General features: G+C 46.2%; 1 protein-coding gene across 1 annotated transcript in view; it reads left to right on the plus strand.

Moving 5' to 3' along the window:
- The window catches only part of SLC24A3 (solute carrier family 24 member 3), a 472,071-nt gene that overhangs the window by 411,833 nt on the left and 32,931 nt on the right, over positions 1-27,307 (plus strand). The window contains exons 8-12 of the mRNA XM_026502959.4: positions 6,573-6,598; positions 13,251-13,304; positions 18,786-18,919; positions 20,920-21,080; positions 21,867-22,137. Of these exons, the coding sequence (XP_026358744.2) occupies positions 6,573-6,598; positions 13,251-13,304; positions 18,786-18,919; positions 20,920-21,080; positions 21,867-22,137 (646 nt within the window). The remainder of the gene's footprint in view (positions 1-6,572; positions 6,599-13,250; positions 13,305-18,785; positions 18,920-20,919; positions 21,081-21,866; positions 22,138-27,307) is intronic.

The following is a 27,307-nucleotide window of genomic DNA, read 5'->3' on the forward strand; positions in this document are numbered from 1 at the left end:
CACTTAAAATTCCTGTATTTAAAAGCCTTCCTCCTATCCACAAATAATTACCAACCATCCGTACAATTTATTTTAACTATTAGGGTTTTTTTTTTCACCCTCTCCCCCTTTTTATGGTTCTGAAATGTTCAGAAGACAGAACTGCCAGTCTCCGGAGGTGATGCAGTAAAGAGCTCGTTCACCCAGAGGGCAAGTCTTGACTAAGTGGGTGCATGAGAATCACCTAAGTGGGACCAGATGTTGTGTCTTTGTACATCCCTGTGGAGGCCCTACAGCCCCCAGAGCCCCATGCAGAGGGGCGTGGGGACCCAGAGAACAGGGGAGACAGCTATGGGAGGGATGCTCTTGCTGCTGGGCCAGAAGAGCGTGGACAGTCGCGATTACCTGGGTCTGAAACAGGTTTGAGCTGGAGAAGACCAGATGGCAAACACACACCCTGAAACCAACAGAGCTTAAGACTGTTAACTTAGAGACAAGGGACTCGTTCCCTTGGGCATTTGGGTTTTACCTACCTTGTCTTTGTACTATTTTCTGGTGGGTTTGCTGTTCTCTTTCAGGAAAAAAGCAGAAGAAATTAGGAACGTGTTACTGTCGAAAGCAGTTATGATATCAAAAACATGCAGTGTGTGTCTCTCTGCCCTTCCTGCCCCATCAGGTGTCCCCCTTTTAGCCCTGGCAACATCCTGTACAGTGAAACTCCAGGCCCTGGAGAAGCTGGACATGGCCCAGCAGGCTCGCCCCATGACTTGAGTCTCTCTCTGTAAGACGAGTGTCACCTTTTAAGTCCTGAAAGCATTCTGGCTTCTTTGGAGCATGTCCTTGCACGCATCTACCCAGCAGATAGTCTGCACATCCTTACAGACCCTCTTGCTGCTTCTCTCCCACTCGAGTGACCCACGTCTGACCCATGTCCACCACCACCGGCAGCTCTGCCTAGCCCTACCCTTTCTCCAAATTCCAGCAGGCCCCACAGCCTCTTTTATTGAAATGTTACTGTAATTTACATAATCATATAATTTACATAAATGCAAATGATTCATTACATCCTCGGTCTAACAGCTGCCCTAAAAAGGAATACTTTATTTTTACTCTTCATCTCTGCTTTGAGATCGGGGATTGTGAGCAGTAAGAGAAGGGAAACCTCCTGGGGGGAGTGGATAGGCCTGGGAGACAGGTTCGGATCGCTGAACTGGCTCACAGATCCAAAGTCAGGAGTGCTGCCTACCCAGAGGGGGGCCAGTTGGAGGTCCTTAGGGCCACCTGAGCACAAGCACAGCAGCAAGGCCCCTCCAAGGTAACGCTTCCCTCTCTTCCACTCAGCTGGCCTGGCCACCAAAGGTGGCCTGGGTGGCACTGTCCGGTGGTGTAGCCACTGAACACATGTGGCTATTGAGCTCTTGAAATGCAGGGACTGAAACTAAGGAACTGAATTTTAATTTAATTAATTGAAATTTATGTAGCCACATGTGGCTTGTGCATATCATACCAGATAGCACAGTTGTAGAGAGCAGATCCATCTGGAGAAAATATATGCATATTCTCACAAGCATCCCTCAGTTTTAACCTGCATCAGCTCGATACTTTCTACAGGACTGGGTACTGTGCTGGGTCTGTCCATGAAGAATTTCCAGTTCAATACTCATGACTCTGCAAGCTAGCTAATTACATGAGTCCCATTTTATAGATGGCAAAACCGAGGCCCCAGAAATTCAGAGATTTGCCCAGGGTCAGGGAACTGCAGTACCTCAGGTTTGCCAGAGCAAGTGTCTAAGATGGTACATCTCCACCCTCCCCAACTTCCTTCCAGGAAATGAGCCTCTTCTCTCTGATTCAGCAACATTGAGGCTCTTACAGTCATGGTACCTCTGTTACATCTCAGCTCTCCTTCTGGGGAAGCGAGAACTAACCATGGTAGCTAGATTCTTAGAGGGAATGAATGTGAGAATTTTTTAAGTTCCTCAAACAAATCAGCTATGGTCATACAAAGGGTGGTGTCCTTATCACTGCCCCTGAGAGGAAGAAGGGCATGCTCTACAGGCTGCTTGGGGTATACCAGCAAGCTGGGTCTTCCTTGCAATTGCTCCTAGAGCAGGGAGGTGGGTCAGCCAGACTGTGGGATGCACAGAGGACCCTCTTCTCTTTCGCGAGGAGAACGACTTGGAGGTTTCAGTTATGTGCCTGTGATTGATTTTGCACTGCTCAGCAAATATAGCCCTTTTGGTTTGGCAACTATCCTCCCCTGTATCCTAAATCCATGCCCTTATCCGCTTTCTTTCATCCCATAGCCTGCCTCTTCATATTTATGCGAGATGGCCAGCTCTGCTCAAGCCCTGCCTTGAGGTTGTCTTTATCTCCTACCCTCCCGCAGCCCCCACCACTGTTGTGGGCCTGCTAGAGATCCTGAGGTTGAAATTCCCGTTTAACTTTCAAGTGTAAACCATAATGGTGCTTAACAGCAGCTTCCCGGTGCATTCCATTGGATTCCTCTCCTCAGAAGGAACGCCATCTGCACCCCCAGTCCCCAGAGCTGAGGAAGTCAGAACTCCCATTTGGGCACATCTCCCCAGGGAGCCTCCATGCTGTTGAGTGAGAAGTCGGGGGGGTAGAGGGGGAGTGCGGTTTCCATTTCCAGCTAGGGAAGGAAGATTTTTCAGGATTTTAGTTTCTTGAAAGAGAATGGTGGTGTTGATTTCCTATTACTTTTGCTGCTTGAAATTTTAATGGTGCCAGTGAATGTAGCATAAGCTGTGGAAATCATAGGTTCTTCAGTGCAGCTGCTTCTGCTCCGTGGCCCTGGCTTACAGCGGCCACTCCATGGACTGACATGCAATGTGAGGACAGCCACCTGCCTCCCTGCTCAGAAGCCAGCCCGGCTGTCTGCTGCCCATACACCTGGGCGATTCCTGGCCCGTGTTCTCCCTGCTTTTCCATCTTGAGCATGCCACTTCCTTAGCAGTTCCCTAAGAAGCTCTGTCATCCAGGGATTCACCTGCCTGATGTAAGCCTGTCTCTCTTAGAAGAATTCTAGAGCAGACACCAGGGCTGAAAGCTGGTTTCCATGGTACCCAACTGTTTCTCTGAGGCCTGAAGGAAAAGAGTGTTTTGTGTGTGTGTGTGTGTGTGTGTGTGTTTTTCAAATTCGCTCCTGTATGTTCACATTTAGCTCGTCTGTGGAACACGTGGAAAGCGTACGGGCGAAGCCAAAGGTAGCTTTGGATGAACCACACTGGGGTCAGAGAGCGGGTTCCCTGACCAGCTGTGTGCAGCAAATCTGGGGCCCAGATACCAGTTAGTACCACCCACATGTGGTCATGGGGGGCAGCACCAAACACAACCAGCAAACCACAAAGAGCTCCTTTCCCAAGCAAGACTTGCTTTCAGAAACCCAACTGGGATAAAGGAGAGTCAGTTCCGAAGGCCACACAGCATGTCCCTCAACCGCAGCAGGTCCTGGAGTTTGTGTGGTGGCATGAGTTGAGGGACCTGCCTGTCCCCAACTCAGAATGCGTCCTGGCTCCAGAACGTTGGCTGAAGACTTTGTTAGGAAGCCGTCTGTCTTGAGGTGTTTACCTTCTTCCCAGGAGGTTTAATGGAGCCTTGAAATGGACTTGATCCGACTTCCAATCCCCCTCACTGCCTTGGCAGAGTGGACAGGCAGAGGGTAGGACGTGAGCACCACCTAGTGGTAACCGACTGGAAGTGGGGGCGCGATTTCTTGTTTCCGATCTGTATAAATGATTTCAGGGGTTTTTCTACCCTGGTAACACCGGTGGGACAGTTTTGTCTTCTTTTACCCACAGATAGAGCATGAAATACAGAGGGATATGCAACATTTGTCTTAAGTATATAAAAGAATAGAATAGAATAAAGTAAAATAAGATAAGATGAGACACCTGTTGGCAAAGTAACGGATCCATTCCCTGAAACCATCAGCTACATCAAGTGAGAAAGTTGCCTGTCCTTGTCATTTCAGGACTTTTCAGACCCAGTGATTTCAGCACTCTGTCAGGGTGGTCCAGGAACTAGAAGGAACATTCTGTGAGCAGTATCAGTTTCCTCATTTTCAGTCTTCTGAGTGGGGGATGGTCAGTGGGAAGTTCAGCCTCATCCAGGTGCTGCCAACAAGACCCAGAGGCATTCATAACTCACCGTCTGCCTCCTTTCCCACCACCAAGAAGCCTGTTTCCAAGTAGATTTTCTTAAAGGCCTGACTTCTAGTTCCTTTTCTCTATTTTACTGTTCTTTTTTTGAGTCCTCTCATTTTTCTGCCCAGTCCTCTACAGGAAGTCAGATAAATCCCAGGCGGTGCTTCTCATTCGCCCCCAGGCAGCTGAGAGCTCCTGGCTCTGAGTGGTCAGTGAGGGGGCGCGCCACTGCGTCAGTTATCTGGAGGCTTCCAGATCACCTCCATTTGTTAGGACTTGTAGCGAGAGCAGGGCCTTTCTCCTTGTGTGCCTCCCTCAACCGCATTCCCACCCCCGACTTCCCTGGCCACGGCCGCTACCTAAACTTCAGACTCATGTGGCTCTTCATTGTGTATCTAGTCCAGACCCCACTATTCCCTGATTTATTGTGTCCTCCGTAAATTCCATTCTCATCTGGGGATCCTTTGCACAATTCAGCCTATGCTGATTTTTTCCCCGTTGATATGATCACTGAAATAATCACTAAAGAACTATTGATCTGTGCCCCCACTGGTCACTCAGATGGCGTAAAATAAGGGCTTCCCGAAAGCTGCTTTTATATTATACGTTATCACCCGCCTTCCCTGATAGATGAAAATTAAATTGGCGCTTTAATAAACTCTTTACCAGTATCTCGGGCTCTCTTAAGTAGCGATGAATTGATTGCTCCGGCACTCTGCTCAAGACTGATACTAAATTAACTTCAATTAATAGAAAGATTTTCTAACTTAAATCATTTGTTCTGTTCCCTGATTTCTTGACAACGACTTTTTTTTTAAAAGCTGGTGATGGTACAGAAGGATCCATGAGTGTCTTCCAGGGGTGGACCGCGTACCATCCAACCTGGACCGTGGGGTGGTTTCCTTTATTTCTTGAATTCTCTTCCCCTTCTGCTTTGACATTTTTATCCAAATGTCAACCTGTTGAATCCGATAACAAGAGTCACAAAGCTGCTGAAGCCAACGTCTTCTTCAATGTCTTGTCAGGAAGTGCGAGCTACAATTAAGCGGGGCCCCTTTCTTCTCATCTTCTCTTTGCGCCTTCGGGATAATTGGAGAGAGGTCCTTTCCGGTGCCGTTGGAGCTGCACCTGCTTAGCTGTGTGGTTTTCTCTGCATGTCTCACAACTGCTGCTTATTATCATCTCTGGTGACTGAAGGGATGCCCGTGTCTTTTGCTGGGTTTACCAGCTCCATGCAGTAATGACCCCTTGCATCCAGAGGTTTCTGCCTTGGAGTCTCCAGAGGGCTCCGGGCCCTGAAAGAAAAGCGCTCAGAGCTAGTCATACCCAGAGCAGTCGTATCCCATGAAGTTGGAAAGAGCGAGCTATGAAGCAACCCTCAGCAACCACTTGTTTTCAACAGCGCTCCGTCCGGGCATGGAAATATGTCATGGAAAGAAGACTTAGTGAAGAGCAAGGCCTGAGTTCTAGAACCAACTCTGCAGCTAATTGAGCGCCCTCAAGAAAATTCCTCGTGTTCTCTGTGGCTCCGTTTCCCCGTATAAATCAAAAGGCCAGGATGATACCATTTTTTTTCTCAAAGTGAGAAGTGATTTGGGCTCAGGCTTAAGTGAATTCAGTCATTGTTGTGTATTCCCTTTGGATCCTAGCCAATTGGGGGGGGGGGTCTCCGTTTGGCACTGGTCCGTCTTTCCAGCCACCTTGACCCTTGCAAATCCCCTTGAATGAAAGGGCAGGCCCGTGGCCCAGGGCATGGGCAGCCCGCGGTGCCCCACTGGGGTTTGCAGTCAGTGTGGGTCACTGCATTGATTTCCCACCCTCTGCACAGGGTGGCAGGCGGAGCAGAATCTCTGCTTCTGGTTGTGATGCACAGTTTCCTTGGGAAATAAATTATTTTAAGGAAACAAACAAAAAACTAGGTCAGCTAAAAAAAAATATATTGAGTACATAGAAATCCAAGGGCTTGCCTAAAAGCTTGAAGGAGCCCAGAGACATGCCAACGTCTTACAGGTGGCCCCCAAGTGGCTGATGTTTGGAAGCACCTGCCAGGCTCCCCATCCCCGTCCAGATCTAAAATTCGACAGCACATCGTGGTGGTGCACAGTGGGGTGGTTGTGCTTCCCTGTTCCTCCGCTGTTAGAGGGAAGTTGCAGGAAGGGTGGGATGACCCGATGTTTCTCCCCTCCACAGCAGGCCGCCCCAGCCTGCCAACAACACCTCCTTCCACTAACATTAGCCACAAACAGAACCAGCACAGAGGGAAACTTATCTGCAGATCCTTGTGTTGTAGGCCAACCCTGACCTGATTCCTGCCAAACTAGCTATGTGGGTGGACAATGTGCAGGCGTAAAGTGTATGCGTGTGCGTGCAGATCTTGCGTGTGTGTGTGTGTACACATGTCTAATTGTCCTTTTTACTTTTTTACAGTTCATTTATGATGAACAAGTTTCCTGGTAAGTACCTCTTTTTCCCTTCTGATTTCCGCTGGCCATGTTGCAGAGCTAAGTATACTGAAGACCAGAGTCAGGGTTTAGAAGGAAAGGGGAATGTTATGGCAGCTTGGAACAACTGGCACCTCCTGGGACCCCTCTGTGAACATCAACAAAGACATTAAATTAGCTTTCACAGAGAAGAGACCTTTTCCCCTGGGCTGGGGTGGTGGCCTTCCATTTGGGAGGCTAATATCCCACTGTCCTTGTCACCCAGGATAGATGGCTTGAGCTTAGCTGGCCTTTCTGCAGTCAGCCATTTGCTGGGCCCTGGTTAGGATTTGACTGGTCTTGACTGGATACAGATTGTATCCAGACTGCGTTGGCATATTAAAAAAGCCATGTATGTCTCAGGAATCAGACGGAGACACTTCCATTATCCTTAACCCATTGAAGTTCTGCCTGATACTCCAGATGGTCTGAGACCTCTGAAAAATCAGTGATTTTTCTTGATAGATACAAAACTTTAACCAAGTTACATCTATGAGAACATTTGCATTTGGACAAACTATCCAAATCCCCATTTCTCAGGTGGGTTTTGAGCAAGTCAGGTATGTTTGGAATGGAAATAGAAATTGGGCACACTGTGCATTCTTACTTCATTTTTCTCAAATATTTGATGTGTAGATATAGAGAAATATGAAATAGTATCTGAGGGAGTGTGGCTGTGTAGCTAGGTAAGTAGACCAACTTTCCATGGTATTATTTAAAGCTAAGAATGAACCCTTGGCAAAATGAACACTAGCCCATTGTGGGAATGACATCCCTTTGTCTTAGGATCTCTGATTTTCAGAATTCGGGCATGGCAGAGGAACTTGCCCCATTGATGGCAAATGTGATTCACCATGCCAAGGTATTAAGTATAGTGTTGCCAGCTCTCTCTCCTCTGTCCAGGAGGGGTAAGGAGGAGACCCCTAGGAGAACTTGCTTTAAGATGCATCATCTTTCTATCAACCCATAAAAAATAAGGTCTTCTTTGAGAAGCTGGGACCAGCAGGCTAAAAGGGATTAAGATGTCTGGGAACACCTCAGGTCAGAGGTCAGGAGAACCTCTTCATGGGATCTGCCTGGACGAGGTCACCAAGTGGAGTGGTGACATCTTCCCCTCAAGTCCTTGGGGATGAAGTGCAGCACAAGAAAACTTGCAAAACTATTCTTGCTCCAAATGATGGCACACTTAGCACAACCACCGCTCTGCCTAAGCAAACAGTAGGTGCTTAAGTGTTGCTCAGTGTTGGTGCTCTTAGCTCACAACACTGCCATAAAGACAAGTTATGATCACAGTCAACCTCAGAAATTTTTCTGCTGTTTTTTTACAGAAAACCTTAAGAAAGGGTAGCTGTGGGTGGTTTACTGTTGGTTTTTCTTAGAGAGAGCTCTCTTTTCTCCACCTCCCTGGCTTTGCCAAATCTCCTGTGGATGTTATGAGGTTAGAACCCTGGGTTCTGGGTTAGAATCCCTGGCCTTCACTGAAGGGCTCAGATTCTGAGGTCCTCGGACCCTCAGACTGAGCATCAAGGCTCACATGAAGAAGACAGGAAGGCCGTGAATGAATGAGTTGCAAATTCCCAAATATGTTTCGTTCCAGCCTGGGCTACATTAAAATCCTAAGTTGTGCACAGGAGTAGCTGCAGGGAAGAACCATGCGAAGGCTTCAAGGCACCAGGACATCATTCCCAGACTACCAGCCTGTTACGTGTAATTACTGTTATTATGTGGATGGGCTGATGGAGAGCATTCTTCACATGAGTGAGGCCAAGAGATTAAAGTCTGCGCCACTGGCCCATACTGTTCTGGGACTTCCAGGGATCTCAGCTCTTCATTTAAATGCAAAATATCTTGAACTTTAAGGTATTTTTCACTCTTCACTGAAAATACTGGGTATTTTTCATGCCTGGCCAACCACAAGCATTTGTTTTGCTGAAAGTTTGTGTCTAGGAGCTGACGTCTCTGATTTCTCCCTTTGATGCCAGATTCTTCAACCTGTGCAATTAGAACACAGCAATACTTCACGAATACCTTTAACAGTGAACTCCATTCCTTGTTGTAGAACATTCCATCATGTCTGAGTGAATTCAAGGAAGGTGACCAATTCATCCCAAATCCTCAAAAGGAAACTAATTTCACTGTGTTTCTTTTGAAACAAGAGTACTCTGCAGGACAAAAGGAGCCTTGTTCAGTACAATACACAGGGGCAAGCCTTCCCCATCATCCACAGCTCAGATGCCTTTGCCACTCCTGAATCAGCATTCTGCAGATCTCAAGCAGCCAAGAAAGGGCAGACAGAAGCTTTTATAGCAGAAAACCAGCTCTAATGGGTTAAAGAAACAATGGTTTATTTTTCTTACATAACAAGTACCCCAGCTGTTGGCAGCATGATGGCTCTGCATTTCCCTTGGCCTCTCCCTCATGGTCCCAAGAAGGCTGCTGTAGTCCCAGGCATCACGTTTGAATTGAAGGCAAGAAGGAGGAAGCAGGAAGAACATTTTTCTACCTTATATCTCTTTGGTCCCCATGAGGTCTGCCTTGACCAATAAATGGCCAGGCAGGATAGAATTACAACTCTAGACTAATCATTGTTTATCCTGGAGGTGGACCCACCCTTCTTCAGATCCAGCGGTCCTCATTTGCTGTCTCAACCTCATAGGCTTCTATTAGCAAGCAAGAGGCAGGCGAATATATGTTTGGTGCTTTTCAGTTAGGTAACTCCCCTAAAGACATTTAAAATAGAAAGCATCAAAGATCCACCAGTAGGATGGATGTTCATCCCGAATCCATAATGATGCTCAGCAAGGCCCATGATGTTGCCAGAAGGAATTTGGAATATATCTTCAGTGAGTCTGAAGGCCTGACAAGGAAACAAAAGGATCCAGGTTGATGTTCTTGTTTCTTCTTTGAGCCTCAAGCTGTGACTTTGGGAGAGAAAAGAGAGCCTGGGGACATGAACTGGAGAATATCTACCTGTGTGGCACTTGGAACCAGCATGGAGTTTTCCGGACCATAGTCAGAAAAGCAGAGCCATGCCCTCTGGGGAGAATGGGGAGGAACAGGGAATAAGCCTCCCAATACAGGAAAGAACAATGTTTGGCAGGAGAAACGGGCCATTTGAAGGTGGTTCTAAATGGAAGTTTGTGGGAAGGGAAGGAACAAACCCAGATCGTGCCACAAGACCAGGTTCTTGGAGGACAGTGGATGGGCTGTAGTCAGGAGAGGCAGATGGAGAAGTGTCCCTGGAGGGGGAAGAAGAGGGACAAAAGAACTGTGTGACTTTAGAGGTCTACATGTGGAATCTGTCTGATTCCACCGCTGTTTCCTAAACACCTCCTGAATGCCAGGCTCTGTTCTAGAACCAGACATAGAACACAAAACCAAACTTGGCCCTCACCTTGGGGCTCTCGGAGACTAGAGTGAAGGCAAACAGTTGACATATAATCACGGGGTCATTGGAGACACTCACGGCATGGCGTAGGGGCGGGGAATCCCTAGGACTCTAAAGAGCATTAAGCCAAGACTGGATCAAACACTCAGGCCCTAAAGCAGAGATGACAGCATCTGCCTAGTGTCAAGGCCTCACAGAGCCTGGTGTATTTCCTCTGGAGGAAGCACTGGGTGAGCCCTAAGTCTGGGCACCCACCAAGCAAACCTGAAATGTCAGCAGAAGCAGAGAACCCCTATCTCATGGGCATTCCTGAAATGTAACAAGAGAACTTGAACATTACAATGGAAGGGCTTGTTTTGAGGGGAAAAAAAAACAAAAATATCTAAAGGAAGTAGAGACTATCTATCTACCTGTTTACAAAGTGCTAGACTTCATTCATCCTAGCTGAAATATTTCACTGATGTGGGTCTATTTCCTGGTGACCCCTTCCTGAGTCTATTAAAATGCATCCAAGGGACATGGCATCCCTTTGAATCTCGAGTATTTCTGCCTTCAAAATGAACACTGTGAATAAGCCTCATTTTTCCCAATTAACTTTATGCCACACATACACTGGTTTCAATAAGGACCATGTTCAAGAGGTGTTTTGCAACTGAAAATGGATTTTAAAGGAAGTCTCAGCCTGCACAGATGAGTTGAGGGCTGCTCTGTGCTGGGGAAAGGAGAATAGTGGGCAGCGGGGGAGGGAAGGGGAGTCAGCTGTCAGGGCGTCTGCTCTCAGTCTCTGGAAAATGAGAAACTGGAGAGCTGGGGTGGGGGTCAGGTATGAGGAGTAGTGCTGTCCAGGGACTGCCTGAAACAGGCATTAATGAGCAATGAATAAATAAATAAACAAGGTAAGCACAGACTAGTCAGCGGTTTAAAGAACATATACAAGGTCATGTGATAGGGAAGGAGGAATAGGCAGGGAAGACTTCTTGGAGGAGACGGCATTTCCACAGGCATTTGCAGGATGAAAGGGGCCAGCCAAGGAATGAAGGGAAGAGTATTCTTGGCAGAAGGAATAGTGAGTGCAAAGGCCCTGTGGAGAAGGAAAGAGCTTCTGGCCTGTGCAAGCCAAGGGAGGCCAGTGTGATGGAGCACAGACTGGGCACAGACAATTGGAAGAAGCAAAAGAACTGGGTTTTACAGAGAGGGGGTCCTTTTTGTTTTCTGAAGTCTGTTGGGAAGGAGCTGGAGAGCTTGAAACAGAAGAACGACATGATCCAGTAGCCTTGCAACAGCAGTTCAAAGGCTGCCATTCAGGGGCCCTGGCAGGTAGAGGTGGGGAGGGCAGAAGCCAACAATTCAGGGAATATTTTGTAAATGGGGTTCCGAGGGATGAGAGGCGAGGGTCAAGGAGGGCTCCAGACTGATTTCCAGATTTGGAGCTTGACTCGGCGCGGGGAGTGTTACAGTTGACTGAGTGGCAAGGCCAAGGGAGCATGAAGCCGGGAAGTAGGAATTTCGGATTCTGTTCTGATGTGCGTTTAGACGCCACATAGAGAGGCCATGGTGGGTATAAGCACCTGTGCCAGGGAGAGGTTCAGGGTGGAGGTGTTGGCCAATGTTTACAGCAGGATGACAAGATGATGTCGTCTAGGGAAAATGTGTAGGTAAAAAGAGAAGTGGGTCCCCTATTTAGAGTTTCACCTGGAGGAGGCAGAGGGAAGGAGAAAGTAGGGGGCCAACAGGAGGAAAACCAGCCGTGTGGCCTCTCGGAAGTCAGGAGAAGAGAGTGTTGCATGCAGGAGGGCAGGTGGTCAGCCTTCAGATGCTGCAGGGAAGTTGAACAGGATGGCCGAGAACCATCCCTGGACGTGGGCAGATGGAGGTGGCTGGTGCCCTGGACCAGTGTGTCAGGGGATGAATGGCTGTGGACCTTAGACTCGGGGAATTTGCTGAGTGAGTGGGAGGTGCTGCAGTGCAGTGCTTGCAACGCTTCGAGAAGGTTTGCTGAGAGAGGAGCCAAAAAATGTGGTGGAGGGTGGAGAGATTTGGACCCCTGACTTCTTCTCTTAGTAGTGGCAAGAGCACTTTCTATACCAGATACACACACACAGTTTGCATAGTGATTCCGAACTGACGTGCAGGAGCCCAGTGTGTGGACGGATTTATGGTGACAGGTGGACCCAGCCTCCCCTCCAACTGTCTTGCCTCTTTCCAGCACTTCGGGGTTATATACACGGCTGCAACAAAAACCCTTGCGTGCGGCCTTTTTAAATTTGACCACATATTTCCCAAGGGTCAATTTTTAGACACAGAACTAGAGAAAACAGAAGGGAAGGCATAACCTAGAATTTCTTCATAGACCATTCTCCAGTAACCTTTCTTGAAACCAGAATTACTCCTTCAGTTCTACAGCTAAAAGGGGAACATAGAAATCAAATTTCTTGGTTTTGAAACTGGAAGTTATTAAAATGAAGAAAATAGAAGTATTCAAATTATCAGAAGGTCAAGGTACATTCCAGTGGGTTTACTTTTTACTTTCTTTTGACCATTTTCTACGTGTCCGTTCTTATCCTTCCTGCTGGTACCTTCCCTGCCCAGGTGTCCTTTCTCCCTCTCTTCCTGCCTGTCCCTCCCTCTTTCCTTCTCCCTCCCCTCTCTCTTCCTCCTTCCCTGTCTCCCTCTCTCCCTCCCTCTCTCCTCCTCCCTCCCATCTCTCTCTCTCTCCCTCCTTCCCTCCTTCCCTCTCCCTTTCTTTCTCCTCCCCCCTCCCTCTCTCTTTTCCCTCCCACCCCTTCTCTCTCCCCCCCACCCCCTCCTTCTCTCTGTATGCCTTTCTCCTCCTATCCAGCAATCCCTGGGTCACCCCTGTTAATTCCTCTAGTTTGCCTTTTGTAAACATATCTGAATAGTTTTAGAGAATGGTTAAACTGTGGATGGTTATAAGTACAGGCCTATAATCAGCAATATTATGATAGACTTGTGCTCTCACAGAACTCTTTTGGGTGAGTGAATAATGGAGTGGAAGGAGCATTTGCCTTTTAGGTAGAGAAGGAAAAGAAAGCCCATTGAAAGCTGTGTCTATGGACCAGGAAGTACTTGTAACCAGTCTGCACATGTGCCGCCTCCTCGCCCTGCTTGCCAGGTGCAACTGCCCTTCACATGGCATGGATGTTTAGAGATCGGCTGGTGTGTTGCACATCTGCCTGCAGTGACTTTCTTTAACTAGGCATTCTTGGTTTTACACAGGTGGGAGTCTTTAGTCCTCGTGCTGATGTATCTCATCTATATTGTCATCATGAAGTAAGTAAAATGCCTTCTCGGTTTTCTTTCTTTCTTTTTTTTTATTATGATATGTTAGTCACCATACAGTACATTCATTTTTCATGTAGTGTTCCATGATTCATTGTGAGCATATAACACCCAGTGCTCCGTGCAATACATGCCCTCCTCAATACCCTTCACGCTAGCCCATCCCCCTCTAAAACCCTCAGTTTGTTTCCCGGAGTCCATAGTCTCTAGTGGTTCATTTCCCCCTCTGTTTACCCTTCCTTCATTTTTCCCTTGGTTTTCTTTCTCAAAACTCTTTCCTACATCGAGCACAACGGGGTAATGTGGAAGGAGGAACTGGGGCAGGGCAGGTAGCGGGCTGGTTTCAGTGCTGACGATCACAGACTCATTGGTTCCCTCAGCAACCTGCTATGAGGCACTGTAAGTTCTGATTTGTAGCAATAGTAAAGACCCTTCCAACCCCCATGTGATGATGGAATCAAAGCTTTAAGTGTTTAATTTGAGAAATCTCTCAAACCCTTGTACCCTCTTTAATACCTGGCAACCAAGCTTTGGGCTGTTTTCACTCTCTTTCATAACAGGGAAGGAGGTGAAATTCACTAAGTTATGCTTCTGTAGAGGGTGACAAAGATGGGACTGGAGCTAATTAAGAGATGACTAAAACCATGGATCAAATACCTGCAGACTTGCATTGTTTGTATTGTATTCATCACCTACCACTGTGTAGCAAATGAGACCGAAATGTAGTGTCTTAAAACTACAAGCACGTGTCAGCTCATTTCAGTTTCTGAGTTAGGCATCCAGGAGCACGTAGCCAGAAAGTTCTAGCTCAGAGTCTTCCTTGAGATTGTAGTTAAGAGGTTGGGCAGGGTGGCTGTCATCTGCTTAACTGGGCCTGGAAAATGACCCACTTGTGCTGTTGGTGAGCTGATGCTGGCTGTCGGCTGGAGCCCTCAGTTCCTCAGCACATAGGACTCTCCTTAGGGCTGGTTGAGTGTCTCCACAGCATGGGGGAAAGTGTGTCAAGAGAGAGAGCAAGCAGGACCCTCAGTGCCTTTTCTAATCTGGTCTCACAAGTCACACATCATCGCTTCTGCCATATTGTGTTTATTAGAAGTAAGTCTAGCCCATGCTCAAGGGGTCTGCTTCACCATTTGAAGAGAGAGGAGTGTCAAAGAATTTGTGGATATATTTTAAAACCACGACTTCGTAGGTCCTTTCTCCCCCTAAGTCTGGGAGGCTTACTGTTTGTATCAAGAATTATATCGCTGGTATTTCCCATACTCTAAGGCAAAATGTAAGCACCATGGCTGTGAACCTGCTGGTTCATCTTTTTGCCAAGTACCATTGAGATGAGGAGCTCATAAATAATGCAGAGCCATTCTATACTGCAGCTGCTGGACCCCATGGGAACTGTTTCTTTCATTCTAAATTAACCCATTCTTTCCCCAGCATTTGTGACTACCTTCTCGGGGGTGAGAAAGTACCACACGATCAGAAATTGCCAGTTGGACATGTCAGGTAGCAATCTGGAATTTGACATGTCAAATTGTCTTTGCTGTTAAAGTCTGACAAAAATTAATTCTGGCCACTAGTGTCCGAGAGAACTTTTTTGAGAAATAAGCATAACCGTGGACAAACATTACATGAACGGTAAAGGTAGGAGCTGGCTCAGCTGATGTCCACTGTGGGCTGTAAGCAGTCTGCTGCCAATGCACTCAATATGGCATCCAGCCTTCACCTCAGGAGCTGTCCAATAGTCCGTGTGGACCTGATATCTGGGTCTTGTTCCTGGAAGAGGGTATTTCTAGAGTATCCTGGTGTGGAGTTACCCTGGGATAACTGGTGAAGAAATCAGGTCCTTTTACCACTACTCACCTTCCATTGAAAAATATCAATTGATGGGCTCCCATGAAAACCAGAGTTGGCCCAAAGGCCTTCCAGAGTTTCCAGACTCCAAAGGAAAAGTCTTTACTCCTCCTTCTCTCAGATAGAAAAACCGTTACGGAATCAGTGCCACTGTGGGGAGGGCTTAACATTACACACATCTTCTTTCAGTGTGTTTTAAATTTGATTATTTCACCTTTTTTTTTTTTTTTGTAATTTGTTGAGGCCTGAAGTTTGATTTCCCCGACAGTCAAGAGTCCTTTTCTTCCCCTTTGAAACGGCGAATCAGTCAATCATTCCAGAAGAATTGACTGAGTGTCTGCTATATACCCAACATTGGCCTTGGGTTTTGAATTCAAATTTAGAGGACAGCATGTCCCATAGTGCATTCACTGGGGGCTTCACAGAATAAAGAGGGCTTACACCAGAGTTGGTCTAAAGGGAAGGAAGGTTGAAGAATTTTGCTGGTATGCATCTTGTTACCACTGCACCCCTCTACCAAGCCATCATAAAGCCCATGAGTTGCTGGCACGCATGTGGACATTAAGACAACACAGTGAACAATTTCCCTCCTCTCCCCCAAACTATGCCCAGTGTGAAAGCTAATGAGGTGTGTTTCTGCTGATGCCTCAACTTTCCCAGCCTTCCAGCTGTTCAAACCAGCAGGATACAAATAAAACAGGGAATGACAGCTACTGTGCTCACAGAATTTTCTGCATAAATTCTGGTCCCAAGTTCTAAATTGAAATCTCTGCTCTTTAGCCATCCCTGTCCGCAATCAGAGGCTTTAATCATAGGGTTTTATAAAATCTGATTTATAAAATTGCATGCTCCACAATAAAATAGCTTCAGGGTGCAAGCACAAAATTTAAAACATTCAATTAAAAATATAAAACTGAGTAACAGCAGTTAAAACCCGCATATGTTAGAGTTGTCAGCTGCCTCCTGGGTGGATGACTTTAAACATTCTGTCTGAAGGTCAAAAAGCAATTTCGGTTTGGCCAAGTAGATAGAAATCTTAAGGGAGCATGAGGCATACCTGGCCTTGGTGAGGATTGATTTCTGTATGTCTGGGTCCCTTCTTTGGGACTTGGTCCCCAGGTGAGGCAATGTAGTCTGGTCGTTGAGATCAAGGGTTGCACGTTCAGCCTTGCTGCGTCACACTTCACAGTCTGCCGCTTGCCAGCAGTAAGACCTTGGGCCAAGTTATTCCAACATTTTGAAACTGTTTCCTCTCTTACAAAACAAGGGTCTTAACGCCTCCTACTGCAAAGATTGTTTGTAAGCGTGAAATGGGACAGCATATTTAAGTTACTAACCCAGTATCTGATTTCAAGAAAGGTCTCATAATGATACTAGACATAGTGTTATTACCTTGTTATCCAAATTCAAACAGATGTGTAACACACAGTTGTACTTTCAAAGCAAGGCTCATGCAAGTTGGCATATCTATGGGGAAATGGATTTTGAGTCAAGATGACAGAAATACTGCCTCTCTCCCATAGCTCTATCAGTAAGGCAAGACATTCTTCTTCAGTCTAGAAAGTGGGGAGACTTTTTCATTAAGAAGAATTTGAATATTTACAGAAGCTAGTAGAATGGTATGGCAGCCCCTGTGCCTATCATCAGACCTGACAACCAGCAGCCCACACCCCTATCCATTTCCTTCCCTCCAGGTGGTGTGAAGCCCCAGAGAGCATGCCAGTTCATCTATAAAAACCTCAGTCTACGTCTCTAAAAGGACTCACCTTTCACATAACCACCACATCATTATCGCACCCAAGATTAATGCTATTTCTTCAATATAATTAAATATCAAATCAGTGTTCAAACCTTAAATGATCTCATGAATGCCATTTTTTACAGTTTTCTTTTAATCTCCTGAATATTTTTAAAATCAGAATCCAAAAAATCATACTCATTATCATTGGTTGCTCCAGCTTTTTTTTTTATTTAGAAAGTCTTTATTAAATTTTATTTAGAAAGTCTTTTTATGTGTATCAGTAAAGTTTTATAGTTTTCTTCACAAGGGTTTTATATGGTTCTTTTTTAATCTATGAATTCCCCCTCTGGTTTTCTTTTTGCTTGCAATTTATTCTTTGATGTAGTTGAATTGTTAGCTACACAGTTTCCCGCAGTTTGGAAATTGTTGATTACATCCCGTGTTGTGGTGCGGCCTGTTCCTTTGACCTCAGTGTTTCCTGTACGCCAGCCATCAATCCAGTTCAGGGTAGACTGCGTCCCAAGTGGTGGTGAGTTCTGCCATCAGTACGCACATTGATGTCTCCGGTCTCTCTGTCTGTGATGTTGGCAGTCATCAATGCACAAGGTCTGGCTCCATTATTTCTTTAGGGTTGCAAAGTAGTGATGCTCTGGTTCTATTCTTCACCTTGTATAAAGCCTGAGAGTGCCCCAGGACTGGGCTGCCCACTTCCCTGCTCACAGAAAGCACCATCACTTTTGACTAGTTTTCTGTTCTCCCTCATGCCATGGAGGATGAACCATAAGCTCCCAGGGAGTACAGGAAGGGGCTGTCCAGCCACAGAGGGTCCCTCCATCTGTACCATGATGGCCCACCCACCCAGAGCTGCTCTGACTGAAGTACAGGCATAGGTTACAATGAAGGGGATGTGGAAGAGAAGCTTGTGTGGGGAAACACAGCTTGAATGGCCTACCAGCTGGCCGTTTAGAGTTGCCGTGCCTGGCTGTGGTTCCTCTGGGAAGCCAGAGATCAAGCTGGGGGAACACCTCAATGGGTTTTCCCATGGCCAGTAAGCCATGGAGGCCTTTGGGTGTTTGAGTGGGGCAAAAAGCAGCAGTGGCCTCCAAAGCCCTAGAAACTCTGCCTGGCTATCTTTCCCCAAGAATTTTCTAAGATTCCTCTTTGGGGGTCTTCTAGTATCAAAGATAAAGGGACCAGAACATTTACCTGCCAAAAACATGCTAGGAATTTGTATAAGCTTCTTCCCTTCCAACACACGTGTATTAAGGACTACACAATGTTTTCACCCAGTCATTCTGGACAATCATAGCCCAGAATTGTTTCCTAAAGCCAACAGCCCACCGGACCTGGAATTATGGCCCAGCATCTACAGAGATTCACAGGATCCCAACCTGTGATCTTAGAAAATCAAACACAGACAGAGACCTAGAGTGCCAGCCAGCCTATAGCCCACAAACCATGGCACACCAGGGCAGGGCAGCAACATGGATGTGACAACTGCTCCTTCCCCCACCCAGCACACCAGTGACAGCAAAGGTCCTGGAGACATAACCAAGAGAAGGTAGACCTTGCCCAACCTGCTGAATCTCATCGTGGCCCTTCCATGCATGGACTGCGAGCAAGGGAACTCAATCCCGGGATGCCGGGAAAAGTTGCAAACAAAGCAGTGTGTCTCTATTTATTTATGTGTTGTTGGTTTTATTTTCACTTACCCTATATCCTGAAATCGGGAAATAGGACAGATTTCATTTTTCTATGGGGACATGGAGGACAGAATAATGATAATGATAACTTGAGGCATGGGGTCCCCTACAATGTGCCTGGACTGAGACCTGCAGGGCACACACAGCTGATGGACTCCTTCTGCTCGTTACTTTGTTCAGATATAATGCTTGCATCCATCAGTGCTTCGAAAGGAGGACAAAAGGTGCTGGAAACATGGTCAACGGCTTGGCCAACAATGCTGAAATTGATGACAGCAGCAACTGTGACGCGACTGTGGTGCTACTCAAGAAAGGTACCCGTGGAGAGCCTGGGTCCTAGGAGGGAGCGCTGGGAGGCTGCTTGGCTGCCCACCATCACGGCCACCCCTGGGGTACCACGACTGGCCTGGTGGGAGGCTGCCTACACCAGAGGAGACCAAGGGAGAGAAGCTTCTGGGCCTCCTTGCCTCCCTTTGGCTACATCCTGGGGCAGTCACACTTGGTGATGAGCCGCCTGGGAAAGCTTCGTGGAAGTTCTTGGGCAAAACATTTGCTGGCAGTGACATGGGGGATGTAGGACAGGGCAGTAAAGGAGACAAGACCAGGGGTCTTGAGGTATTGACTCTATCACATTTTGGCTGTGTGACCATGGAGCAAATTAACTGAACCTCTCTGAGCCTCAATTTTCTCTTCTGCAAAATGGGAATAATTGTAATGAGTAAAGGAGATAAAGTATGTAGAATACCCCATTAATGATAGTTGCTGTTAGTATATTATTATATCCACATTCATTTTCAGGCTACATTACCTCCATTTCCAACGTGCAAAATAACATAGAAAATTACCGCCCCCCCCCCTTTTTTCAATGTAATTCTTACATTCAATAGATTTTCATTAAGCAGTCGATACACTAAGAGAACTAAGATAGTGCTCCCTAATAAAGAATGTTCTTTCTTAGAGGAACACAGAAAATTATCATTTACTTTTTGCCTTAGAATGTGTTTGGTTTTTAATTGCTTTTAACCTTCTCTAAAAATGTGTGGGTTTATTTCTTCTTGGTCTCATATGGTTGCTTTGCAGGAAAAACACAAAAGAAATTTGAAAATCTATAGGTTATTCAAGTCCTTGAGTTTGAAATCTGAGGTAATTATTAGAATTTGAAAATTAATTACTTGATACATTTTTCTAGTTATATTTAACAAAAGACTTGAGTATTCAGTGCCATCCCATATAAGGATTTCATTGAATTTCTTCTCTTCTGGATAGTTGATAACCATAAAAGGAACACCCTTAGGGAACCAAAAAGAGCTACCTCATATTAGTCAGTGTTTCCTGGTTTCCTGGTTTAGTGGTTTAGAAAACAGGAGTGATGACCAGGAGAGTGTGTGGCCAGATACCTGGGAGTTGTGTGCTCATATGGCACGTTCATAGGGAGGGGACTTGGTGAAACTCTTTTATCAGGGCTGCCAGCAAATGTTGTGTAACAGTTTGGGCCGCTCTGGACCTTTGGCCTCTGTCATGTGGCTGGTTCATCTACCCACCCTTTTGTCAGCCTTGCTCATAGACTGGGCTGTGGCAATGTGTGCGTTCCCCCACTAAGCCCTCCTATTGGCTTAGTCAGTTCTGCAGCTTTTAATAGCTCAGAACATTGAACATTGTTGACATTTGAAAGGCATAAAGGGTTACTAAAGATTATTTGGGTCTTTCCTGTCCCCTCAGGTCTGAGTGGTGGGAAAAAATCCTTTGAGGACACAGAGGAATTCTCTTAGGTTATCCCTCTTTCTTACCATGCCAGTGAATGATGTTTATATTGTTTCAAGTCATTTTAAAAAAACTATCAATGAGCCTCATGGAAAGAGGAGTTTGACTCTTCTCCATATTTTGCTCACTACAACCCTCCTTGGATGGATGGATGGATGGATGGATGGATGGATGGATGGATGGATGATTGGTTGGGTGGATGGAAGGAAGGATAGATGGGTAGATGGGAGGATAGGTGGATGCATGGATGGATGGATAGATGAATGGAAGGGAGGGAGGAAGGAAGGAAGGAAGGAAGGAAGGAAGGAAGGAAGGAAGGAAGGAAAGATAGATGAGTAGATGGGAGGATGGATGGTGGATGGATGGATGGATGATTGGGTGGATAGAAAGAAGGATAGATGGGTAGATGGGATGGATGGATGGATGAATAAATGAGTAGATGGGAAGGAAGGAGGGGCTGAGGGAGGAAGGAGGGGAGATAAGACTAAATAAATATCTCTTTTCTGCTACTACCCTCAATGTTATCTTTATTTTATGTTTTTAATTTCCCTAGCCAATTTCCACCGCAAAGCGTCAGTGATTATGGTAGACGAGCTGCTGTCAGCCTACCCTCACCAGCTTTCTTTCTCTGAGGCTGGACTTCGAATCATGATCACCAGCCACTTTCCCCCCAAGACCCGACTCTCCATGGCCAGTCGCATGTTGATCAATGAGGTATCTGGGAAAGCACACTCCATTTGCCACTGGACAGGGGTGGGAGACTTTGGGAAGGGGAGAAAGTTTCTTGGTCTGAGAACAGAAATATCAAATTCAGTATTTAACACAATAATATCCCTCAGCTATTTCCCAACATCTTTGCTCATGGGGCCAGCTGTGCATTCTGGTTCTTGCTCTTCTCTCCATGTGTTAAAAGACATGATCAGGCTCCCAGTTATATAAAAAAAAACTCTCCTGTTCCCTTCTACCTACCTTTTTCTTTTCATCTTCCATTTGGGTAAAGCCCTCTGATGTGAACTTGCACATAAGTACTTGCTAAATCAAGGTTGCCTTACTTTAAAGTAATGCAGTCTCTAACCTGAATTTTCCTGTGTATCCCTTTTTCTGGATTGGCAGCCTTATTGATACACTAATCCAGACACATTTGTGTGGCTTTCTCACATATGGTCCAAGGGATTCCTACAGTCTGGAGAAAAAAGATAATATTGCAGTGCACAGGGAATCAAGAACGCTGGTAGAAAAGACGGGTGCATCTGAGACATAGGAAATTTCCTCTAAAGGGATTTGCAAGCTCCAGTGGATCACAAAAGGTTAATCCTTCTTCTCAGAAGGAGGTTGTCTGAGTTGCATCCCACTTTGAGGAATCCCTTAAGACTTCACTGCAGAATCTCCTGGAAGCATCTCCTTGTGAGCTGCCTGAAAAAGATCCCAGTAGTTGGTGTTCTGGGTGTGAGGATCTACAGTTCTTCTGACTGTGGTAAGAATGTGCCTTTCTCTTTCCAGAGACAAAGACTGATAAACAGTAGGGCCTATGCCAATGGAGAATCCGAGGTGGCCATCAAAATCCCAATTAAGCACACCGTGGAGAATGGGACAGGGCCTAGCAGTGCCCCAGACAGAGGCGTGAATGGGACTCGGAGGGATGATGTTGTTGCCGAGGCTGGTAACGAGACAGAGAATGAGAATGAGGACAATGAGAACAACGAGAATGATGAAGAGGAAGAGGAGGATGAGGATGATGACGAAGGACCATACACGCCATTCGACCTCCCCTGTAAGAGGTCCTATGTCTAGGCTGGGGTTGCGAGCTATTTTGAGGCCACTGAGTAGATGCCCTTGACTTTGGTGATCTTTTTGACATTCAATTCAAAGAACTATCTCTATATGAACATAAAAATATTTATATTAACTTCTACAGTGGGCAAGACTCTGTTTTAGAGGGACCAAAGACGAACAAGATGGGAACACATGATCACTGGTTGAAATGTGGGTTCTTTGACCAAATGTATAATTCTTTGGCACTTTGTGAAGGAAGACTCTTAGCTTAGCTTAGCTGTTCTGTGGGACCTTTTGGTGCTAAGGAGGAAATGCACGTGACCCATGTTGGGAAGGCAGCTTGGTGCTCAAGGGAAGGGACACTTCACCCTCCTTCACCCATCCCATTACATTTGGCCAGGGGAGCTGTCCTGCCAAGGCAAGCCTAGGGGGAAACATGCTGACCTCCCATTTGGCCTTTGTTCTCCTGCTCACTTCCTGCCCCTTACCCTCCTCCCCCATTCAGGTTTCTCCTCTCCCATGACCTGCTTGTTTCCAGGATGGACGCCACAAGAGATACAGACCTGGGCAAAAAGCAACCCAGCCCCAGATGAGTCTCACACAGTGAGGCTGAACAAGGGCATCTCGCTGGTATCTTGAAGGGGAAGCTCAGGCATGTGTAGTTTTCAGGACCCCAGCCACCAAAGCAGTGTTCTCCCCTGACCGCTACCCAACAATGACTTGGCCATTGCAGAGACCTTGTCCCCACCCCACCCATTAGTGGAACAGATGGACCAAGCCCAAAGAATTCTGCCTATTTGCTAGACCTTCCAGGAGCTTCCGGCTGTTTCAGGAAAGCACCCCGGTCAAGTGTAAGAGGCTTAATTAATAAGTCCGTGACTTCTCGAGGACATTTAAAATTACAGGAGAACTGTGAATTCTGGGGAAGTATTACTTGACCCACTTGAAAGGTCATTTAATGATAGGTTGTGGGCGTGGAGTGGCAGAATTCTGTGTTAATTTTAGATGTAAGGCCTTTCTGTGGTCCAGGGGATAGCAAGTGAAATTAGGACCAGAACTGCTCCTGTGTACCCTCAGGGCCCCTCACATCTCAACCTCATCAAATGTTTCACAAAACTAACAGAGAATATCCTCTCAGATCCTATACCCCAAAGTCCCAAACCACCCAACCAGAGTTAAATCATTATTTGTTAGAAGATTATCTTGATAGAAAAAAAGCATGCTGGCTCTTTATCCATTTTGCCATCTTTGACTTTATTTCTTAGCAACCTTCTTCCCTATCAACAGGACAAAAACATTTTAAGGATTAAGTGACCAGGCCCTCTGTATCCTCCTTATGAACTTTTGTGTTCATTTTCTATTGCTGTAGAACAAATTACCACAAATTGAGTGGATTAAAACAACATGCCTTGGTTAGCCCCCGGTTCTGTAGGTCAGAAGTCCAGCACAGCCTGGCTGGGTTTCAGAGGCTCCAAAGGCCATATTAGAGGTGTAGACAGGGCTATAGACCTTCCCAGAGGCCCTGGGGAGAATCACTCCCAAACACATGCAGATTATTGGCAAAATCCGGTTGCTCCTGTGGTTGTAGGGCTGAGTCTAGTTTCCTTGCTGGCTGTCTGCCAGGGGCTACTCACTGCTCGTGGAGACCTGAGTTCTTCAATCAGCAATGGTGCTTTGGGTCCTTCTCACACTTCTGGTCTCCTGGGCTTCCCCTTCTGCTTCTGAGGGGCCTAGACTAGGCCCCCCTGTGTAACCTCCCCGTCAGGAGGTCTATTCTGCCACACAGCATAGCAGTCGTGGGACTGATAGCTCAGTCTCCTCTTTGCAGCGTCTGAGAATCGGGGCACAGACTCTTGGGGGTCTATGTCTAAAATTCTGCCTAGTCTGGCCTTTGCTTTCAGAGCTCACCATTGGCAGCCCACAACCAAGCTCCAAAAATGCCTATTTTGCTCAAGTCTTTCACTGATGAAAGAAGCTCTCGGACCAGGTGAAGAGTGTGTAAGGGGCCAGTGTCAGCCCCCCAGAAGCCCCGAAGCCCCATGCACACTCCTCCAGGCAGACGACCAAAGACATGTGTGTGACACCAGACAATTCATCTGGCTCCCACAGCTGGGCCTCTTTACTTAGTGGGACAAAGGGGCCCCTTTCCGGTCACTTGTTTCCTTTTTCTCACCTGAATGGAATAAATGCCAGACCTAACTGTGAGGTTTCAAGGTATCTTGTAACTGTTGCTGCCCGCCCCCCACCTTGACTCTGTGGTTAGTTGCAGATGAGGCAGCCCGGGGCTCCCAGCCGCATCATCTTGTCTCCTCGTGTGTTAAGAGAGGTGGCTGCAGGTGTGGGCTCAGGAACTCCCCCCACCCCTGCCAAGGCACCTTGCATCCTTTGGAAGCTCAGGCACGAGAGGAGAAAGGATGCTGTGCGTGGTCCTGCCAATCCTTAGGGTCTCTGCTGCATTCCAGGGCCCCAAGCTGCCAAGAAAGGAAGTGGAACCCCAGCTCTGTCCCCTGGGCATCCTTGATAAAATGCAGACTCTGACTTGGGAGGTTGGGTGGGGGGGCCCCAGATTCTGCATTTATCACAAGCCCCCAGGTGAGACTGGTGCTGTTCAACAGCGGGCCACACCTGAAGCGGCGGGGTGGGGGGGAGCACCCTGGAGTCACACCAGCGATCTTCAGTGTTCTTCTGAGCCTTAGGGGAGCCTCATTCGGAGCCAGGTGCTGCCTCTGAACTGGAGAGTGGGTTTGTCCAGTTATGATCCTCTGTTCCCTCCCAGCACCGAGGCTAAACCCCGTTCCAGGACTCAGGAACTTCCATCTGAGGCTCTCGGGCTGCGTGTCCAGCAGCCCCCCCACACACACCCAGGGCAGGCAGACCCCTCACAGCAGTGAGCGGGCCAGCAGACGCCACTTGAGGAGCCGGAAGGACGCAGTCCTGGGAGCCCCCCATCCGGTTCCTCTGCACTAAGTTCCTTTGGCCTGAAAAAGCTCTGTCCAAATGATGAGGACATTTTTCCCTCTCGTGGTGATCTTGCAGAGTCATGGCTCTGTGTCTGTCCCTCAGATGTAGGGCTTTCTTCTCTCCAGGACTTGAGTATAGTGAGTGTAAGTAACGAATAAGTGATTATGTGGAAATATGTAAACATAGACATAGATAGGATGTATGTATGTGTAGACACATATATTGTGTACGTATCTGTGTGCACATACATGTACATACATGAATACAAGTGTGTGTGCGTATATGCAGTGTGCACCTGTATGGTTGATATCATGTATACATATAACATGTTTGTTCATACAATGTGTACATTTTTATATTGAGTTGTATGCTTTTATGGTTTATGCACAGATATTAACATACCTGTGTTTTTATATGTGTGTATAATGTACATATAGGTTAAATTCATATAATATATATTTGTATATATACCTATGCATAGTATATGTGTATGCACATATATTTACATATACATCGCAGATGTATTCTTATCTTTTGCATGAAGAAAGACTTACTATTGACTGACAGAAATAGAAATGTTTACGTGTGGGGGTGCCTGGGTGGCTCAGTCAGTTAAGTGTCCGACTCTTGATTTTGACTCAGGTCATGATCTCAGGGTCCTGAGATTGAGCCCTGCATCAGGCTCTGTGCTGGGCATGGATAAGATTCTCTCTCCCCCTCTCCCTCTCCCTCTCTTCTTCCCCCTCCCCCTGCTCCAATGCTCGCTCTAGAAAGAAAGAAGAAGAAAGAAAGAAAGAAAGAAAGAGAAAGAAAGAAAGAAAGAAGAAAGAAAGAAAGAAAGAAAGAAAGAAAAGAAAAGAAAGAAAGAAAGAAAGAAAGGGTTTACATGTATACATAGGCAAACATACTTCCACAGAGGAAGACTGAAAAGAAGTATACCAAAATATGAGTGTGTTTCTTCTAGGTGGAATTCTTTCCCCCCCCCACTAGATTTTCCATTCTCAAACACTACATTTTTATTGCCTGTGTAGTTAGAACAAATTGATATATTTATCTCTAGGTCCGTAAGAATGAGCAATGACTTTTTCTTCTCCATAGAAGTAACCTTCTTTAAAAACTCAATAAGGAATACAAGTTAAGAACAGGTCCTTTGCTTTTTAGAGCCAAATCACACTCAAAGGCATACTGTAATGCTCGGAGTCCCTGCTTCATGTCCCTGGCTTCATCTCCCAGCTGCTGGCTGCCTTCCAAGAAATCACATAACCACGGGTACATCAGGTTCATGCACAGGCAGTTTGGTTTTCTGAGCTCACTGCTCTGTCCTCAGCACCCGGAGCAGCACCTGGCACAGACTGGCAGATGAGGCATTCAATGAATACTTGTTAAGTGAAGGAATAAACCTACCCCCTGGGGGTGGGGGGGGGCTCTGTTTGGACCACATAGCAATGGAAGAAAAGACAGGAAAATGTCCAGAAATACTGTTCACTCAAAAAGGAAAGGAAGCCATTTTACCCCTTTATTCAGAAATGGAAACTTAGGCCAGCTAAAATGTGCACATATATTAACATCCCTGTGTTTATATGTGCATATAATATACATAGAGGCTAAATCCACATAGTCTATATGTGAATTATATGCACCTCTGCATAGTATAAGGTATACAAATATTATCCCTTGCATGAAGAAAGCCTTACTGTTGACTAACAGAAACATTTACGTGGGGATGTAGGTAAACACATTTTCAGGGGAAAAAAGACTGAAAAGAACACACCAAAATATAAATATGTTCCTTATCTGACGGCTCCTGCTCCTCAAAATCCCTTAAAAAGCATGTTTCTGTATCACTTGGTTTGCTCAAGGAGTTATATTTGTTACATTACATTTAAAAGTTCTTCCGGATGATACTGATTGAATTTCTACTGTAAGTTTGTTGTTAAAGTACAACTGTAACTTAGAGAAAGCATCTATATCCTGAAAGGGAGAAAACTGTTTTCTAGATATAAGGCCACTCGAGGGTCAAGTCAGAATTTCCTAAAGCAGCCGAGAGAAAAAACTCAAAATTCACTGGTGCCAATGTGTTGCTTGCAGCTTTACTCAATCAATATCATTTTTAATCTCCCCGCAGTCTTAAGTTCCGGTTTCATTTTTCTTTTCTTTCTTTTTCTTTCTTTTTTTTTTTTTTATTTTCTGAAGAATGACAAAGAGCC

The sequence above is a fragment of the Ursus arctos genome, unplaced genomic scaffold (assembly GCF_023065955.2).
Source record: "Ursus arctos isolate Adak ecotype North America unplaced genomic scaffold, UrsArc2.0 scaffold_16, whole genome shotgun sequence".
NCBI classification, from domain to species: Eukaryota; Metazoa; Chordata; class Mammalia; order Carnivora; family Ursidae; genus Ursus; species Ursus arctos.